Genomic DNA, 21,605 nt, shown 5'->3' on the forward strand with positions numbered 1-21,605 from the left:
ATTTTTAGTTGCTCTTTTCTTTTACTTTATCGATTTTGATATTCTATCGAACAGACATGCTACAAATGCCGAGACCATGTGCTTGTGCACTCACTTCCGGGTCGAGCAGACGCTAGCAACTCACATGGTGCATGAAGTGCAGTGTATCTCTATATTCTTAATCCGTGAAAAATGTATCCTTTCTGTTAACTTACTCGTGCAACTCACTAGACCTCAGAGGTGGCATCGAACCCTCGTGCAATTTCTTCTGTTTGTGATAACAAGTACAGCTTGCAAACGTTTCAGACAGATTAGCCATGGAAAAACGAAGCTTAGCAGTTGATGAGCAGTTGAGTGAGAGTTCTCCTAAAAAACTTAAGAAAAGTACAGAAGATGACCAAGCCGTTGAGGGAACGAGGGATAATGTTTCAGATTCGAGTTGCATTTCTGGTGACCCCACTAGTGATAGTAGACCAGATGAAGTGTCCAGTGTTGGTCTCATAGAAACAGACGTGGGAATTACAGAGTACATTTCGAAGCATCAAGGTTTTAGGGGTATTCTGAAAGAAAGGTGTGTGACCATTAATATTAAACCATGTAGACATAAAATTAAAATCTTAGTCATTCTTCGTGCTGTGTAGGTAACTTATATCATAGACGTCTGGTCTCTCTCCAACATCTGTGGTTTATGTCCATTGTAACATCACGGATGTATCACTGTTCGACTGTTCATTAGTGAATGGAGGTGGGGGGGGGTCTCCCCTTATACCACCATGACTATTGGAAATGAACAGTCAGTAGACTAGTGATTTGCAATAAAGTTATCATTATAAAACCACTAACCCCTTTACAGCAACACTTAACAGACATGTTGTTTTTTGTTGCATCAGCAGCAAAATTGCACTCCGGCTTGGGAGAATGGAATAAAGTGTACTGTAAAATAAAATAAAACTGCAGTCTAACTTTTTCAGAGCAAATACAGTAATGTATATTATATACATGCTGTGGGCAGCAGTTTTGAACAATTTGTATCATGAAAAAAACCAAAAGACATTCAGAAAAGTTCCATTAATTAATAGATAAGAATGAAAACAATAGAGTACAAGTTTAAAAATTTAAAGAAAGTGAAAAGAAAAAGATTATTGTACTTGTATGGTAAATGGCATGAAGGGAGTATTGATACTATGCATACTGTTACTCCTCTTGGTGGTTGTGCCAAAATATACTGTGTGTATATAGTATGTGGGCTAACTCCTCTCCAAGCTCAGTGCAGTCATTGGAGTCAATTTTCATTTATTCAATTACAGATATTCTGATTTCCTTGTCAATGAAAGAAGTAAAGAAGGCCACCTTGTAAGAGTGAGTGACCTAACAAAGCCCAAAAATATTTTCAAGGTAATAAACAAAGTTATTCTGAATAACAATTCCTAACTTGATTAGTCCCCAATGCCAGACCAAGATCATTGATTTTTGGGTTTCATTGCCATCATTATCTCTGCCAAAACACAGTGCCTTGCATTCTGTAGGTAGCTGGACCAAATATTTATATAATTTACAGTTTGATTATTTTGTAAGAAGACATAACACCAATGATGATAACATTCTAATCCTAAAGTGGAATACTACTAGATGTATTTAACACACTTCAAACTTCACTAGACACTTGTTGATACGTCCGTTACATGTAAACATTTTATTGGCCAAAACTGGCTCTGATCATCATCGTAAACCACAGCCTCTTTTACAGCACCATCCAAAATGCACCACCCAAAGGTATACATATTTTGTTGCTTCAACAGAAACATGTACTCTTGCTTGTGAGAATGGCTCTGATGTTCAGACTCACAAAGCAACATTGTCAGATTGTCAGCTACAATAAGAAAATCATTTTGACAATAACTATTCCATGTGGCACAAAGTATGAAGTGGAGGACATTCGAAAGAAATTAAGTCTGTCCACATTCCCTCTATCACCTGATAACGGGACTGTAGTCTGTCATATAATGTTTCTTACCTCTTATCAGACAGAGAATGAAATTGATGCAGTTGAGGAGTACATCAAAGAAGAAGACCAAAAAAAACTTCAAGAATTGATGGAAGATGATGACAAAGCTGGCTCTGTATTGATAAATGTAAGTACCGTAAATAACAACAACAAAAAACTGCACGATAAATTCGGAATTAAGATCCAAAAGTGATGGTTGTGTCCCATGTGATTGACAAGAATATTAATGTTATCAAGTGTTGTGTTATATTTATAGTTAGAAGACGATGACAAAGAAGCAAGGACAAAAGTTCATCAGAGTATTCGCCAGTTTTTCCCAGGTCTAGAAAGTCAAACGTTGGAGAAAAATGGCCAAAAGGTCATTGAAGTCGTCAAGGCTAAAAACAAAGGTATTAGCATCACCACTCCAGACACTTTACATTCATGATATTGTATTTGCTGTTCTGTGTATTGTGTGTTCTCTGAAAATCACTGTTAGAAACCATTTATACATTTCAGTCATTTTTATACCCAATTACTGAATAACATACATCCATCTTATTTTTGAGTCTCATGTCATTTATGTGTAATTTCTTACTTACAGGAAGAAACCGTAAGGACAGAAGCCGATGGCCTAAAAGTTGTCCAAATCATTGTTGTTTTGTCTTGTATAAAGAAAATATAGAAACTATGAATGCAATCAACCTGCTGGCTAGATTACTACGGTAAGCTGTCAAGCCAGTTCATAGTATGCAAGGGTGGCTCTAGTTATCAAGCGCCCTCTCTTGTTTGATCAGAGAGAATGATATGTATGGTGGAAACACTACAACCACAAATCAGGGCAAATTATCGTTGCAGAAATTTGGGACTTTTGCTAAATCAAATGGTTCATAGTATTTGTGTGACTTAGTTGTCATTACAAAGGTATCACCAACACAAATACACAAACACACATGCACGAACACTTTCTTCTTTTTTTAAACTGACCAACCAACCCATCATATTTAAGATATTCTGGTGAGAAACATTGAAATGAGTTTTATCAGGCAGTAATTTATGGTTTTCACATCTACCAATGATTTCCAAGTGTCTTGAAGCCAACTGTATATTGATAGGATAAATTGATGTGATTTAGCATAAATCTGATGCCAAGCTATAACCTGTTTGTTTGTTTGTTTGTTACTCTAGCTTCTATCATTTTGTGCACAAATACTGTACAACCAAGATCAAAGTAGTGTGCAACATCATAATAATTGAACCCATTGTCATTTTTACCTTTGTCTTTGTCACTTAGTGGAAGTGTCATTGAAAATTGAGTGTAACATGTATCAGTGATATATATTTGTATTAGATATAGGTACAGACAGAATGTTACACAGATATGGTTTATTTGGTAAAGACTTTGTTTTTAGTAACGTCTCAGACATTGTGTTGTCTTGGATGACACCAACTGTATTTGGTATTGAAAATTGTGTGTCTAGTAACCTTGACTGATTAAGACTTTTGTGAAACACCATTGCAGTTACACTCATGCAATTACTACAGACTTATGAAGTGACACACAGACTCTCACTGAGTGACGTTTTCAAACAGCAACAAATAGACTTGTTAGTTTATACTTATAATGATATTGTGTAAACTACTTTGCACACAACTACAATCTTGGTTGTAGCCTATTTTTCTAACTGTCAGATTGAACACACAAACACCATTTCACTTGACATTCTCAAGAAAGGGGACTGACTAAGATCAAGTTAAATGAAAGTACTTTTATTTAACCAGGGTATTTGCTCAATGCCAGACAACTTTTCCAGCATGGCACTTATACAAAAAATACACACATCTACAAGACAAATGAATAGATGGTGAAATGAATTGAATGTTCTAATACTTGACTTTATCACTTACATAAACAGTTTATATCATTTCATGTGAATTTTCAAGAAATTGAATAATCATGATTACTACATGATTCTTACAAATGTTTAGACACCAAAGTAAGATGAAAAATTGACAAATTTAAACACTAGAAATTGCTATTTAAATAAAACTAGAAATAAGATCTTTCTCTTTTTAGATGAAAACTTGATATTATATCACTACTGAAGTATTCTTCAATGACTAATTGTTTTAGACATATTTTATATTGAGTTTTAGTAGGACTATATTGGCAGTTGTTTCTAGGACTCTAAGTGTAGTGTACTTTCTGAAATAGTGGTTATGATAGTCTTGTGGTATATTGTTCACACATTTGAACAAAATAATTCACTAGGTGAACTTTATCACTCCATCAACATTTTGTTCCCCCCAATAGAATTCCACATCACTTGTTCAGCTTTGCTGGTACTAAAGACAAACGTGCAATCACCGTACAAGAAGTAACAGCTTACAGGTATGGCATTTATCACTCTACTTCATTCATTTTCTCTTTATGGTTGTGCAAAAAATCATTTCAAATAATACATTTTAGACAATTTCCAGACTCAGAAAATATGTGATCAAATATTGTAAAAGTAACTTTTTTTTAATCATCAAATTCCTATTTTATAGTTTCAAAATGAGAAATAATATAATACTTGAATCTGTTTAATTTTGTTACTTTTATTTTGTAATTTTGAGGTGCACTCAACATAGCCTGCAGATCAGTCTTTTTCTATATGTTGTCTATTCACTTTAACGATTTGTATTATGGGCCGGTGGCCTAAATTATGGAATAAATCATATCATATAATCATCAAAACATCTATAATTTAATTCTTCTTCTTCTTGATCTTGACTAGCATGTTGTGGTCAAGATCTAAATGTCAATAGTTTATTGTATTATCATAGCTATGTGCGGTTCTGTAGAATTAGGCTGTACAAAACATAATGAAATCCTTGACTCTATTCATCACCAAGGTCAAGTACAAACAACAAAAATCACATAATATATGAAACCATGACAACTGTAATGTTTTCACCAAATACTATAGAATAATGTCTTTCTATCACAATGTGGTGTGTTATATATACTTCCATACTTATTTTACTAAAACATATTAATGAAAGTACATATTTTCTTCTAAATTTTCACACATCTTAAAGCAGAATACAAACAAAATAGTTGTCTTTTGTTTTCAATGAAAATTACATCTCTTGAATATTAAATACTATAACATACTTTGTACTTCAATGTCATCAATGTTATGGGATCCTAAATGATCAAATGTTTGATTAAAATTAATTGAAAATTGAATTTACTAAAACATGAAAACACAGTACAAATAGTCTATATTTACAGGTAATAATGGAAAGAACATAATACTACCATGAAATAGTTTAGTTTGACACATGCTGGATCTAATGAATTTGTTACATCTAACAGGCTTATATACTTCCATTTATACAAATATAGAAACATTCTTTGTTTGAAACAATGTGTATCATTGTTGTCTAGGTTACTGACAAGTTTTTACTTCTTTTTTTTTTCTCTTTTTTTCAACCAAAGTACTCAATACATTTTGTTGGTGTTAAATATTTTTCTTCCTGGGTTTTTTAATTTTTAATTTTTCTCCCCAATTTGACGCTTTATATTTGTGACTAAAATGTTGGAATACTAGTGACAGTACTAGATCTTGTTTCGTTGGTGTCAATTTCTGTTTCACTGCTAGTACTAGTACTATGTATGTTAGGGCTACTGCTTTCATATACAAAGCTCAAAGACACGGCATCATCATCATCACTTTGGAAGAAGACTTTGTCAGATAGACTATGTCCATTCAGCTGGTTACTGTATTTGTTGTAGGCATTACCTAACCTGTGTTTCCTGCATTTACAGTATAACAATACACCAGCTAAGAGTATGACAACAACGCATACTGTGACGGCTATGGCAATTGTTTTGACCGGTTTTCTTTGAGTTTGGAAACTTGGTTGTGGAGAAGCTGTCGTGATTAAGATGCACTGATTACTGTCTTTATTGTACACTTTGTCATTGATTATGTCATTCTTTTCTGCCATACTAATGGCGTTGATACATATTTTGTATTGAGTATGAGGCAGTAAATCTTGTAATTGGTAGGTGTTTTGTTGCTTTGGAATGGCTGCACTTGAAAATTGTTCATCTGTTTGTACATTTGTGTAGACAATTTTGAAGACTGAGATGCCTTTATCATAGGATGGTAAATCCCATGAAATGATGGCACTTGAATCAGTAACGTTAGTTGCCTTAATGTTAATGTCTACTACAATCTCACATCTTGACCCTGTGTATGATGGTGGACACAGACATACTGGTTCCGTGTTAACCCTAATTTGACATTCACCATTGTTATAGCAAGGATTGGGAGTGCATGAAGGTTGCTGTGGTTTTCGGCTTGCTGTAGAAATAGATTTTGTGATCCCCTTATTACGTTGCGTTGTTACACGGTTAATAGTTGTTGTCAAGACCGTTGTTGGAATATATGGTAAAACCACTGTAACATTGATAAACAGTGTCATACTACCAACATTGTTAGTGGATGTACAATTATAAGTGCCGGCATCAAATTGGGTCATGTTACTAATATATAATGTACCATCAATAGTTACCTGTATGCCTGGGTACATTTCACCAATGTGAATTTGGGTTTTATCTGGCAGAGTCCATACTAAATTTGCAATGCTGTCTTGCGTCAACACACATGCTAAGCTGATATTACTTCCTACGATGAGGTCGATGTGATCTATGTCTGTTGTGATATTTGGAAAGATACAGTTTAGTTTGTCTGATGTCAGCGATGTTAAACTTTTCCCATTGTAAACCTGTGGCTTTGTGCATTCAGTGTTCAGTACAGAAGCACGTGAAAATTTAAAGTCATTCCGTGCCATCCAGTCATGGAACCAGTTCAGTTTACAGTCACAGTACAAAGGGTTCATTGATAGGTCAAATTCTTCCAAGTAGTACAGGGCTTCCAAACTACCGTCACCTATGTAATGAATCTGATTGTTCTGTAGAAACAAGGACTTCAACAATTTCATGTCTGTGAAGAGCTCAGAATTGAGGCTGCTTAGTTTGTTGTACTGTAGCAACAATCTCTGCAAGTTGTATAAACCATGGAAGACATCGTCATCAATGTGTACCAGTTGGTTACGTTGTAAATTTAAAGTATTCAAAGATGACAAGTTGTGAAATACACCGGATAGTAGAAATTTGATCTTGTTATTTTCTAACGATAATGATTGTAACGATGACATGTCAATAAAAGAATCCTTTGCCAGTGTTTGTATCTCACTGTCATGAAGATTGAAATACTGTAATGATTTAAGACCTCTGAATATTTGATTACTTATCTTAAACAGCCTACAGTTATGGATTTCCAGAGTTGTTAAGTTTTTTAACGGTTTCAAAGTGTTTGGACTGATGTCTGTAATGTGACTCAGATGTAACTCCTTCAAGTTGGCACAGGATTTAAATAAACCGCTTGGTAATGATCCCAGTGGATTGTCCATTATTTGCAAGGTGTTCAGTTGGGATAATCCAAGGAATGTGTCTTCGTCCAAATTATGGATGTCGTTTCCCTCCAGATGCAGCTCACGTAGGATTGGTACATACTGAAATACTCCTAGTGGCAAATACTGGATCAGATTTTGGCGTAAATCCAGGTTTCGTAAAACAGACAATCCAAAGAATGTGTCCACAGTGATATTTTTCAAACGGTTATCTGCCAGTGCAATGTATTGTAGTTGGGTATTGTTGTGAAATAAACCAGTCGGTATCATTTCTAACAGGTTGGATGTTAGGTAGATGTTGTTCAGTTTAGCTAGGTGGGATAATGCATTGTCTGCTATCATGGTTATTCGGTTGTCATGGAGATTGATGAATTGTAGATGATCCATGCCAAGGAAAGTGTCAGAAGAAATGGAAGTGATTTCATTCCGGTACAGATGTAATGAAACTAATTCCTTCAAGGCTTTGATAGCTGTTGGTATAGCTTTGAAGAAGTTCTGTGTAAGTACCAAATCCTTGAGTTGGCTCAGACCAACAAAAGAGTTGTCCGGAATGTTGGATAACTGATTTCCACCTAAAATCAATGCTTGCAGCTTGGTTGTGTTTTGAAAAGTGTTTGGTGCTATCGACTCAATGTCATTGTAGGATAAATCCAGGAACATCAGCTCACCAAGATTCTCAAAATCAGTTGAAGAAATATTTTTGATATTATTGTAATTAAGTTCCAATGTTTGTGTATTGTTTGGTAGAGTTCTTGGTATGCTGGTTAGTAATGGATCCTGGCTGCGACAGTTGATAGAGAAATGGTTGCCAAGTGGTAGTGGATAGAAATACTTTGTGGTGTAGCCGCATTGACATGGACAGTCTGTCTCGGCTACAGACTCACCAGTAGTTGACATTAAAGTGATCAACAGCAGCAAAACGTGATATGTAGGCATAGTGATTGATTTATGACCACTCAGTGTATGTCTGTACAGTTTAGTAATATGATCTGTAACAGTAACAGTGCAATAAGCTCTCCAAAGTTGACAACTGATGAATCAGAAACCTGTTACACTGTGTAGTGTTCTTGTTGATGGCACATACAATTCCAACTGTGTCACAGTGCAGTCAGTTCTCCAAAGTTGGCAGCTGGGTGGATCAAAACCTTGTCAAATTATGGAAGTGAGAAGTACGATTTCAACTGAAGTCAAATTTGCAAAAGTTTGCAGCTGAGTGGATCCAAAGCTTGTCAAGCGATCAGTATTATGTCCAGTTCTCTGAAAATGGCAACTGAGTGAATCAATTCCTTACCAAGCTATGTCTGTACAATTAGTAGTACACGTCTAACTCTGTGAAAGTGAAGTCAGCTCTCCAAAGTCAGTAACTGAATGAACCACAGTCTCGTTAAGCTATGCAGTTTTGTGCTGAGGTCACTGGGAAAATGATAAGCCAAGATGTTTAGGCAGAAGTGAGGAGGAAATGACAGGAAGAGGAAATATGCAGTGGCAAGATAAAAAGTCCAATTCCCATGGAAGTCAACTGATATAAATATCACTATCATATTCAAAATGATACTTGTTTGTCGTATTAAAAGTTAATTTATGGCAATGAGGCATTTTTATAACCCACTGTTACATATTGATCCAGTGTAGTGTGTTCAATTGTTTTTGTTGTCTGTTTTTTGCAGACATTTCAGAATGACCGTCAAAGTCAAGGACAATCTATGCAAATTAACCAAAATGTATTTACTAAATGAGGATGTTTATATTCTGGACTGTTAAAAATCAAATGCCAACATTTTCTTTTGCTTTTTTTTCAAGTGAGAGATCTTTGGGTTACATAAAGGGTCCTGTAACTTTTACAAGATGGGGAGTCACAAGGCCCTTTGTGAGTTACATGGCCTTACTGAATGAATGACAAGAAATAATTCAAAATAATACAATTTGTGAGCAAACTTCATAAAACTGTTATAATTTGTTTTAATTTTAATAGTAGTGCAGTAAAAGTTTGTGTGTGTTATGACATTATAGCATTGAAGAATAAATCTCACATTTTTTGCTATGACCAGCGGATGCAATTAGACATTATTGAATTCCCCCATTATTTTTCTTCTTTCAGCCAAGGAAAATATGAGTGACCTAAGGGGCCTTGTCATTATGATCGAAAACGAGTATTGACAATCCTCTGAGGTCATAAGTATTTTCTGGCTGAATTTATGACAAATCAAGAAAAATATTGGCAATTTTGAATGGTTTGACTTATATTTATTTCGAGCACCGCAGAACCAATGACAAATGAAAGCTGTCATGATGTAAAACAAACAGTATAAAACCCATATTTTTTGTCAGAACATGTTCAATATGGCCTCTGTGTGTGGTATAATATTGTGTATCAGTTTGGAACCCCCATTGGATGGTATTTGTGTCTTCAGTCAGTATCATAGGAAAATTGTCATGGACAAGAATAATCAAAAGTATGTCTAGAAATGTTGTGATAACTTTTACTGACATCCTCTTTAATAATCAGATCGTACATATTATATCCTAACATGCTAACTATAATTAGGTAATATTCCCCCTATATTTTTCTTCAGGAACATCCGAGTGACCTAAGGGGTCTTTGTCACTATGAGTCACTAGACGAGTAGAGCCAACCTTAAAGTCATGAGTATATCTAATTATACCATCACCAGTAATATAAAAAAAAAACTCTGGGAAAGTAACGGCAATTTTTAGGATTTTGACTCATATTTCGAACACAGCAGAACCAATTATGTAGACACACTTTGTCATGACATAGATGCACATTGTTGTGACAGAACAACCAGACAACACATATATTCCATATTTTTTGTTGAACCTGGCTCATTCATTGTATAACAATACTTTGCTAATAATAAGTATTTATTACATCCTTGTATTCATAACTAGCAATCAATAATTATTGTAACTAGTATTTTACTGTATGTATAAAACTAGATTAAAAGTGCAGGTATAAAATGTGAGCTTTTAAAATTATCTAGATTAAATGACAATTTAGAAAATGGTTAGTGATAAGGAAATTATCTATAACATTTCAAATGTTTGACATATCAATGTGATAAACTTTCTTTCTCAATTTTACAAGTTTTTTTTTACACTTCCTTTGGCCTCATATCAGTGGTACTGAAAATAAAATCAACTAAAATTAGGCCTTTACACAGGAAATGCTAGTAGGATGGAGATAAGCCATACTGCAGGAAGTAGTCATTTCTTAGATCAAACACAAGAAAAAGTGTGTCATGTGGTTGCTATTCTGTCCTTGTTTACCTCACACACTTCTCATTTTTATAAGTTTTATGTCCAGAATAAGTTGTTGTTTTTCAATTTCTTTCTTTCTCTCAGTGTAGAAGACATGAATTTCAAATCTTTCATGCGTTATGTTATCCATAATGATAATACCCGTTATAGTCCTTCCTGGATAGTTCTCCTAAAATAAATCCTATGTAGTTCTCCCGGATAGTCCTAAAATAAATCCATTGTACTCAGGTTGTTGTCATGATTGACAATGGTAGAGAGTCAATATCCAAACAGTGTAAGGGTTGGTGTTATAGCATGATACTGACCAGGGATACAAATATTTGATAAGATGTGGGTTCTTTAGTGTGATTGCGTTCAAGTACACAGGCCTGTGCTATATTGGTAGATAAAACCCATTGTGTAACCCCCCCCCCCCCTCCAAGATCTATGTTCTACTGTAGTGTAATGGCTGTAATGTAAAAAACATTGCATAGTCCCTCAACTGCAATGTCTATGAGTGAGAACTTTGGGTAGGGTGTATGTTGTAATGATGTAAGTTATCTGAATATATGTAATATCACAATCTGTATGGTCATGCATTTGGTTAACATTGGATACGTGAATAATCCAGTATTTGTAGATTTCAAGTACTCAAAGGAAGTGTTATCCAGTATTTGTAGATTTCAAGTACTCAAAGGAAGTGTTATCCAGTATTTGTAGATTTCAAGTTCTCAAAGGAAGTGTTATCCAGTATTTGTAGATTTCAAGTACTCAAAGGAAGTGTAATCCAGTATTTGTAGATTTCAAGTACTCAAAGGAAGTGTTATCCAGTATTTGTAGATTTCAGGTACTCAAAGGAAGCCTTATCCAGTATTTGTAGATTTCAAGTACTCAAAGGAGCGTTATCCAGTATTTGTAGATTTCAAGTACTCAAAGGAAGTGTTATCCAGTATTTGTAGATTTCAAGTACTCAAAGGAAGCGTTATCCAGTATTTGTAGATTTCAAGTACTCAAAGGAAGTGTTATCCAGTATTTGTAGATTTCAAGTACTCAAAGGAAGTGTTATCCAGTATTTGTAGATTTCAAGTACTCAAAGGAAGTGTTATCCAGTATTTGTAGATTTCAAGTACTCAAAGGAAGTGTTATCCAGTATTTGTAGATTTCAAGTACTCAAAGGAAGCGTTATCCAGTATTTGTAGATTTCAAGTACTCAAAGGAAGTGTTATCCAGTATTTGTAGATTTCAAGTACTCAAAGGAAGTGTTATCCAGTATTTGTAGATTTCAAGTACTCAAAGGAAGTGTTATCCAGTATTTGTAGATTTCAAGTACTCAAAGGAAGCATTATCCAGTATTTGTAGATTTCAAGTACTCAAAGGAAGTGTTATCCAGTATTTGTAGATTTCAAGTACTCAAAGGAAGTGTTATCCAGTATTTGTAGATTTCAAGTACTCAAAGGAAGTGTTATCCAGTATTTGTAGATTTCAAGTACTCAAAGGAAGTGTTATCCAGTATTTGTAGACTTCAAGTACTCAAAGGAAGCGTTATCCAGTATTTGTAGACTTCAAGTACTCAAAGGAAGTGTTATCCAATATTTGTAGATTTCAAGTACTCAAAGGAAGTGTTATCCAGTATTTGTAGATTTCAAGTACTCAAAGGAAGTGTTATCCAGTATTTGTAGACTTCAAGTACTCAAAGGAAGCGTTATCCAGTATTTGTAGACTTCAAGTACTCAAAGGAAGTGTTATCCAGTATTTGTAGATTTCAAGTACTCAAAGGAAGTGTTATCCAGTATTTGTAGATTTCAAGTACTCAAAGGAAGTGTTATCCAGTATTTGTAGATTTCAAGTACTCAAAGGAAGCGTTATCCAGTATTTGTAGATTTCAAGTACTCAAAGGAAGTGTTATCCAGTATTTGTAGATTTCAAGTACTCAAAGGAAGCGTTATCTAACTTTATCAAAGTGTACACCATTAACTCTTGTTAACTTTACAGAGTAGAAGCACCCAGACTGTATGGCTTAAATAAAACGCTGAAGAATATCAAGCTTAGCAATTTTAGGTAAGTCAAACTCAAAATCAGTTTTTTGCATAGTTGTTTTCATACCTCTGTTTTGACTACACTTTTCAATTATGTTTCTTGTACAATGTCTTGTATTACCGGTAGTTGCACGGTAGTTGCCAAAGACAGTCGTGTGAAGTAAATCTGACAGCATGCAGATATTATTTTTACCACATGAAATGCATACATTGGCCAAAAGTCTCCAATTTTGTAATGGATGCAAATTTTGGTATATTTTCAGATATTGCAAGGATGCCCTAAGACTTGGTGATTTGAGTGGCAATCACTTCACAATAGTTATAAGGTAAAACAAAGTTATAGTTCTACAAGTGTATTATAGATATAGTGCTGAGAGATATGAAGTAAGATTATGTATAATTAGTGCATAGTATATCATATCTACAATCTCATTGGCTGAAAAACCAGTGATGTAAGTATTATGAACATGTGCCCCAACTCTGAATAATAAGACCTAATGACAAGATACTGTATACAAGCTAGGGAATTTTGAATTTGATGTCAAAACTAACTTTTAAATTGATTAAATTCTTTTAACAAAGTTAAGTTCATGAGAATATGTCAATTGTGATGATCTAACTCCACCCCCCACCCCCCACCCCCATCACATGATCCATAACTTATTTATAGTATTAAAGTGTATCATTGAATTATTATCACATGATGTCTTTATTTGTACAAACACTTAGAGATGTACTCCACCCCTACCAGGATTAACAAGGACAGCAATACTGCTACCATTTCATTTGGAGTCAAAATCAGTTTTCACCAGTTTCTTTTTCATGTTTCTGTTATTTTAAACCAGACAGGTGTACATTTCTTTTTTTATCTTTTCCTTTAAATAAAATTGTTTATTATAATCTTGTCTTTCAGTCTTGCATAATTTCAAATTTCAGACTAAATTTCTACTTTATATCCAATATTAAACCTACCGATAAAATTTTTTTTTTCTTCATCAGAAGTGTCGAAGCCAATGATAGCGAGATTGAATCAGCAATGACATCATTTCAAAATACTGGTTTTATCAATTATTATGGCATGCAGAGATTTGGTACAACAGCCATTGCCAATTTCAGAGTTGGAAGGTAAATTAATTATAACTTATTAAGCTGGTTAGTTCTTTAGATCTCGTATTAGGAGCATTATCTTCACCGGTCCTAAGCTTTACAAGGTTTTGTTATACATGCTACAAAGTCAATATTCTTGTTGATACATTACATTGACAATATTTGTAATTAATTTGTAAAGGTGAATATTTTTCAGCAAGACCTGTTCAATGGAAGAAAAGACCCTATAAGGCCAAAAAAAATGTTTCTGATCAGCAACTTAAATACCCTCGCATCGGTCTTTTTTTTTGTGTTTGTCCAGCCCATGCAGTCTGCAGATCCGAGGGAAATGCAAAAATAACCCTCCCTACTTTAGTGAAGACAACTGCAGAGCCAATCATGAACAAGTAAATGACATCTGCCACACATACACACTAACTCTAAAGTACTAAATAAAAAGAACAGTAACTGCCATAAATAGTAGACTGAGTGACAGGTTTGTTGAGAATTAAAATTAAAAAAAAAAAAAAAAAAAAAAAAAAAACATGTCGTCGCACCATTTTAGACAAACTGCCTTGACCAGAAACAATTTTTTTTCTTTTTTGGCCTAATCTATACAGACCATCATGGAAATTAGTCATGGTTACTGTCTTGTGTTATTCTTGGCAATACATGTACATTTATGTGTAAGTAGTTACTGTGTAGTGTGTTACCACTTAAATGCAATATCATCTCATTGACTCTAAGATGTCATGTATTTTCAGATAATATAATAACACTTTCCATCCACAGGGCTATCTTACTTAGTGATTGGCAGGAAGCTATAGAATTGATTCTCAAACCAAGACAAGGAGGTAGGTCATCATATCAGCCTCCACAGCTGGTAAAATTGGAGGAGATTTTGTTATCTTCATCATACAAACACTGTATATTTGAACCTAGACAAGGAGGTCATAATCCCCCCCCCCCCCCCTCCATAGATGGTAAAATTGGAGGGGAAGGGGCTGTCAAACAAGAACTGTAGATTTACATGTAATTCTCAAACCTGGACAAGGAGATAGGTGATCATTTTCCTTAAGTAATATCCACATCCACATCTGGTATGATTGGTTGGGGAAGGGGGGGGGGGGGGGGGGGGTGAGATGGTTATACAAAAACTGCACATGAAACTGGCACTTAGTAAATTGATTTATTGATCGACCAGTGGGTGGATGGATGGATGGATGGATGGATGGACAAACCTACCCTGTTGGAGAATAATCAGAAATGTGTACATATCATGTGAACAGTAAGGACTTCATAATAAATGTCTTGCAAATAAGAAATGGTAATGAAATATCCTGTGTTCTCTCTCTCCCTCTCTGAACAGAATCCAGTGAAATGCAATCAGCTAGAGAACACTGGTGGCAGACAAGGGATGCACAATCCAGTTCCAATTTAATGAAGAATGCAAAGGCTTATTCAATAGAGTATATGCTTCTAAAAGCTCTGTGTAAACATGGCGGTTCAGATAACCTTGTCAAAGCTCTCTATGCTGTAAGTCCATTTATCTAATGTTGCTACTCACCTAATTAATTGAACAATAACAAAAATATATTTAACTAATCAATACAGAAACATTAACAAAAATATATTTAACTAATCAATACAGAAACATTTCAGAATGGTAAATGAGGGACTGAAATAGATATTTTTCCCCTCAAAAATAATTCTTGTCTTTTGTTTTAGATTCCCAAACAGACCAGACTTATGTATGTACACAGTTATCAAAGCTATGTATGGAACAGAATGGCCAGTAGAAGAATCACAGAGTATGGTTTAAAACCAATTATTGGTGACCTGCTTCAATGCAAAGATTCTAGTAAGTATAATCTCAGAGTATGGTTTAAATATTGTGTAATTTGTAGCAACTGTTTTCATACCCAGTCATGAAACTTTACAGAAGCAATGTACTAGTATATGTTAACAGGGTTATTAACACTTCATTTAGCTGATTGAATTTTTACAGAAGCAGTAGATATGTAAACAGGGTTATTAACACTTCATTTGTACACTTGAGAATTAGGTGATAGATAGCAATTGATAGAATGTTTACAGAAGCAATAGATATGTTAACAGGGCAATTAACACCTTGTGAGCTGATAAGAGCTGTCATTGATGCCACAAATTAGTTAATGGCAGACACACAGAAGGACTACCTCAGACCTGGGAAGAAAATGACTGTTGCATATAAGACAAGACTTTGTATTGTACTGAGAAACAGCCCTACATACAAAAAATATACACATAAATGTATATATACTTCCTGTCCTTGTGCTTCAATCTACACAAATGGTAGTCTGCATAATGTTTCAACCTATATTTTGGGTTGTATCCCTATACATGTTTTACTTGGGCGACAGCGAGAAAGCCATATTTTTGGATGTAAGAAAGAACTTGAATCAAACTACATGTTTCATGTATATAGACTGTAAGCTATTCACATAAATTATGACAATATTGAACTATAATAATGTAATAGTAAATTGACTTTATAGTTTTTAGCCCTGCAAAGTAAAACTAGAATGAGATTCTTGTTATCAAACTACTTGACACGTAATTTTGAAATCAAATTTGTTAATTTTTCATCAGAAAAGAGTGCTGATATTGTTGAAGTGACAGAAGACAACATCGACAAATGTAGTATCTATGATGTTGTATTACCAATGCCAGGATATGACAGTATTTATCCTAAAAACCAAGGTATGCTTGACTCTCTTTTCTCAAATTATTATTAGTACAATGAGTAATACCGAAGTAAAGCACTTTCTCTATGTACTACACTCATTTATAGCATTCATATGAAGTGTAAAAGTATACTTTTTCAATTTTTGTATTTACAAGCCTAGCATGTGGCTTTTCTAATGTGGTTAATTAGCAAATGAAACAGTATACTTTTACACTTGATGAGGATGCTATAAATGATTGTGCTACATACTGAAAATGCTTTACTTTGGTGTTATAGGTTGTACTTGATATGGATGTTATAAATGATTGTGCTACATACAGAAAACACTTTACTTTGGTGTTATAGGTTGTACTTGATATGGATGTTATAAATGATTGTGCTACATACAGAAAACACTTTACTTTGGTGTTATAGGTTGTACTTGATATGGATGTTATAAACGATTGTGCTACATACAGAAAACACTTTTCTTTGGTTTTATGGGTTGTACTTGATATGGATGCCATAAATGATTGTGCTACATACTGAAAATGCTTTACTTTGGTGTTATGGGTTGTATAACCACTTAGAAGGTCTTTTAAACACAGTGTTTGTTTTATCAGAGAGCTAGGGTGTCTAAAACATAGCATTGTATTTTTTTCCAGTTGGTGTGTGGTACAAAGAAATTCTTTCTGAGGATGGCCTTGATATTAACAACATGAAGCATTCCGTAAAGTAAGTGTAACCCATTGTTGTAAAACCTACTATAAAAGACTGTCAGAACATGTCTCCGTAAGTATCTTCATCATTACAAAATCTCCAGACCATTTGTGGTAATGTCAGAACATGTCCTCCTAAGTATCTCCCAGGTACAACAGAAAACTCACCTGGGCTTAATACAAGAATGTTTTCCCCTGCACTTGTAGTAGAATGCTGTGGTACCATACTAAATAGATTGAGAAACTTGCAATATACCATCAGATATTCTGGTAGGTATTATTGTATATATACACATACGCCAAGACCATATTTAGTATTGAAGTTCAATTTTTGTTCAGAATATGAGAACTGTGTTGATTATTTCATCTTTCTTTCTATTTCAGGGATTATTCTTTGGTTGGCTCATACAGAAAAATTGTAGGTAAACCTGAGCAGTGCACTTGGTAAGCTGAACTATTAGATGACTGCATTGATCACATTATAAACTCAGTTGTATTTGCCATATATGATAGGGAGCAAAACAGTTTACACCTATTTTTATATTTCAGAAAAATATGAAAATACATGTATATCTGTTCAGGGGGTAGAGACATTGAGTGACACTCTTAACGTTCTTAGTCATGTAGAAATTGAAGTAGCTGTTTTGGGGGAAAGTTGTGAAAAAAAACATGGCAACCACTTGTTGTGTTCCGTGATTAGAGGAAGAGTGACATGAAAGAGAACTTTTTTGAGGGAGAAGTTACGTACAGACTGAGAAGAATACTGTTAATACTGTTTTTAAATGGTTTAATTGTGATTTGTAGGACAGTAGGAAAAGTCAGGGCAGAGTATTGTGTAGTAAGAAATGGTGCACACATCAAATACACGCAACAGTTATCTGAAAAAAATGAGAAGAGCTACAAGTTCAAAATCTTGACAGCCAAAATTTAGATCAATTTTAGTCTGAGTATTTTTGTCTACATTCTGTTGTAGTGATACTCATACTTCCTACCCCTGTAGGTATTGAACCCCCCCCCCCCCCCCCCACCCACCAAATAACCATTCAAATTGCACTTTTCAATTATCTCTCCTGTGGTCTTCATAGATCTTAATTCAGTCTCCTATGTTGTACATTAACAGGAATATCTATGTGTACAATGATGAAACAATTCCATTGACCTTATCTGACCTTGACCTCCTGGAAGACAAACCACCACCAGTGTCAATACCAGGTAATGAACAGATTCATTGTATATATGTGTCGAAAATGTCCACAGTTTAACCAAATCATCAATAGAATTAACACATTATGTGGACAGCTCCACATAAAGTTTACGTATCTGACAAAACAGTCTCACAAAATGGTCCAATTTGCAGCACATACCGATTTAAGATATGCAATATGAACAAAATAGAAGTCTTAGAACATTAACATTGTTCATATCATGCCAGGGGTGAACAAATCCACTGGTCCTGGGGCCGGGCCTCGTAATTTTTTGGGGCAAAGCACACAAATTTTACCTTGTCTGGTCCATCGGACCAGTACCTTACTGTTACTAACTATGTTAAAAAGTTGTCTGAATATACAGATTCATAGGCAAGATTGAATGTTTCACATTAGCGGGACCTGGGACCACTCATTCTTTCAGCAGGACCACTGGATTTTTTAAGGCACTGGTCCAGGGACCACCAGTTCACAAAATGATTTGTTCACCCCTGCATGCATATGTAATTTGATTGTTTTGTTGTGTGGATTGTTTGAAAAGAAAATGGTCTCACAAAACTATAACACTTGTGATAACTTATTTCTAAAAATGTAGTTTACTGGAGGAAACAAGATTTCAAACAAACATTAGATAAAGAGATGTCAGGTCATGTAAAATAGACACTATTTGGTGACATTGTGCAAGAGCATTGTAGCATAGACCCTACAGGTTTATGGTTTTACGTACATACATTAAAAAAATGGCCTGTAGGTCATTGTATTGTTCTTGAGCTCTCCAAATATACATATTTCTTTTTATTTCTGTCATAGAGTTACACTAGTCTATCAGTGCAAAATTACTCATGATGATATTTTTTCATTGTTCAAAATGTACAGATTGTTGCATATTCTGCATCTTATCAGCAGTAATCTTAATATATACATTATTTACAGATGGAAAGCTAAAGGCTTTAAAACTGGAGTTCACACTGCCGACATCTTGTTATGCTACCATGGCGATAAGAGAGATTATGAAACAAGATACATCCAAGTCACATCAATGCAGTCTAATGAAATGAATGAGATGTTGTCATGGTAACCAAGTTTGACTTAGGAAGGTATGCCTGACACTGGATAGCTGTAGATCAGTACAGCAAAGAATGAGTACGGCCGTGATATATTTTTAGCTACATGTATATATGTTTACAAACTGCCAATACCATGGATGGTTTCAAATACATCATAGGCAAACAAGATTATAATGAAGTGATGCCACCTAACTTTCACAACTTGCATTTCTTGAAGCAAGAGTTGGTAGAATCTGCATGACTGGAAATTTTGGCATGTTTTAGAATGACACTACGGTGTCTTATGACTGACAGACTGCATGTGAACAATGCTAGCTGAAATATCTCCTTACGGAAAATTTTGAAATGTTTGAGTTATGGATAAGAACCATGCGAAACATCATAAAATTTGTACCAACTTTTTAACGTAATAAAACCTCACAGAAGTTACAAAGAATCCTTGTTTGTTGATGTCTTCATTTTGTTTCTGAGATTTATCATTTCATACTCATTTTCACCAGTAAAATTTATTTATAACTATTTATTTTTTAATCAAATATAATTCAGATTGCAGATTAGATTTTCTATCCATTTTGTCATTAAATCAGTGGAACTGAAATCATTTCAATCCAATCCCAGAATAGTCATATGTTTTATAGTACTTAGGTCATAAAATCTCTCATCTTTTATGTAAGGTTTACTGCAGTGTCCTTATTATGAATAACCAAGGTCTGACAGTTTTTACTTTAAAATCCATTCACGCACGCACGCACGCACACACACACACACACACACGTAAACACTAAATACAGTAACATAACACTGCACAATAATGCAAAATATGATTTAATAAATATAAATAGTACAGGCAGTCTATACTATGAGAACACAGAGGTGAACTTTGGAAGCAAAATTGGTGCATGTGATGTCTGCCTGTACCGTGAGAATGATAAGAAAGTGGTTGCCTGAAAACGATGCAAACAAGTTGTATGTCAGCTACTGAAGTAGATGCAAGTGATTTAACTTTATTTTTGTCTTTTGTATGTAATTATTGGTGGCGTAGGAAATATTTTGTTTGCTCAATACCTTGCCTTCATCCCAATATTTCGAAAGTACATTTTTTGTGACATTTTGAAGTGACGATTGAATGATGTATGAATACAATTTTGGTGTTAGATTTATTCCTTGTGTTGTTGAGCAACTGCTGTATGTTTAAGAGCTTGAGTTTGACGATAATTGTCTAATGTCTGTTTCGTTGTATCCTCTTTATGGCAGTTTTTGTACAAACAGATTTTTTAGTGAAATTTGATTGGGAGTGCATGTTCTAATGTGCCTGACTGACAGACTTTTATGCAGCCTTTAAATACTGAAGTTGGATGGCATGATCTTTGATGTAGGAAATGGAATGATTAGAACGATTTCCAAAATTTTCAAGGTTGCGTAGAACCTGGTATCCATCATTGTTTTGTTTAGGTTTTATATGCTAGCAGCACAACGTGAAGATCACACTTAAAGCACTGCTACTCAAAATGATCCTCATAACTTTGTATTTGCCAAACTTGAATTTCTCAAATGTGCAGCCATTTCTCAGCAACCTGCATGATCTTGTCTTGACCTTACCTGGGTCAGGTATTAAACAAAAAACACTTTTTCCTTCCAGAACACAGTCGTATGCATGACACTCAGCCATATCTATACACAGTGAATACAACATGTTTATGGAGGTTGGCTAGGTTGTGACGTCACTTCAAATTTGAGTGGTCTTTGGCTGATTTTCAAAACACCACTGTGCTTATAATAGTGAGTGATTGTAGCCTAAACTTTTAGTACAGACCTGTGTTTTGCAAGTGTGTCAGTTCACTTTAACTAGCTAGTAAGCAGAAGCTGAATGTTGTTTTCAGAAAAAGGGTTTTGAAAAATGATCTAGAAATAACTAGTACTATAGTCAGCATGTTAAAACACTAGTTACCTTAGCATTCTCATTCATCATGATTATCATGGTCAACAGCCAAAGAAAATTAGCAACCAAGGGAAACAAATGTGACGGCCTACATACAGAAACTAAGCAAGGCTCCCATACAACCAATCTGATTAAAATCCGATGTAGATGTTGGCT

The 21,605-nt window shown here is 34.6% G+C and overlaps 1 protein-coding gene across 1 annotated transcript; it reads left to right on the top strand.

The window, feature by feature from the left end:
- Positions 1–110: 110 nt before the first annotated feature.
- On the top strand, positions 111–19,879 carry LOC144436817 (pseudouridylate synthase 7 homolog). The gene is made up of 17 exons (XM_078125679.1): positions 111–550; positions 1,287–1,374; positions 2,004–2,111; positions 2,241–2,373; positions 2,568–2,688; positions 4,278–4,355; positions 12,683–12,748; positions 12,990–13,052; positions 13,726–13,851; positions 14,605–14,666; positions 15,182–15,348; positions 15,541–15,673; positions 16,444–16,554; positions 17,185–17,254; positions 17,623–17,682; positions 18,359–18,450; positions 19,377–19,879. Exons 1-17 carry the CDS (start codon positions 297–299, stop codon positions 19,499–19,501), a joined length of 1,857 nt encoding a protein of 618 aa, XP_077981805.1. The 5' UTR covers positions 111–296; the 3' UTR covers positions 19,502–19,879.
- Positions 19,880–21,605: the final 1,726 nt, after the last annotated feature.

The sequence above is a fragment of the Glandiceps talaboti genome, chromosome 1, assembly GCF_964340395.1.
Source record: "Glandiceps talaboti chromosome 1, keGlaTala1.1, whole genome shotgun sequence".
NCBI lineage: Eukaryota > Metazoa > Hemichordata > Enteropneusta > Spengelidae > Glandiceps > Glandiceps talaboti.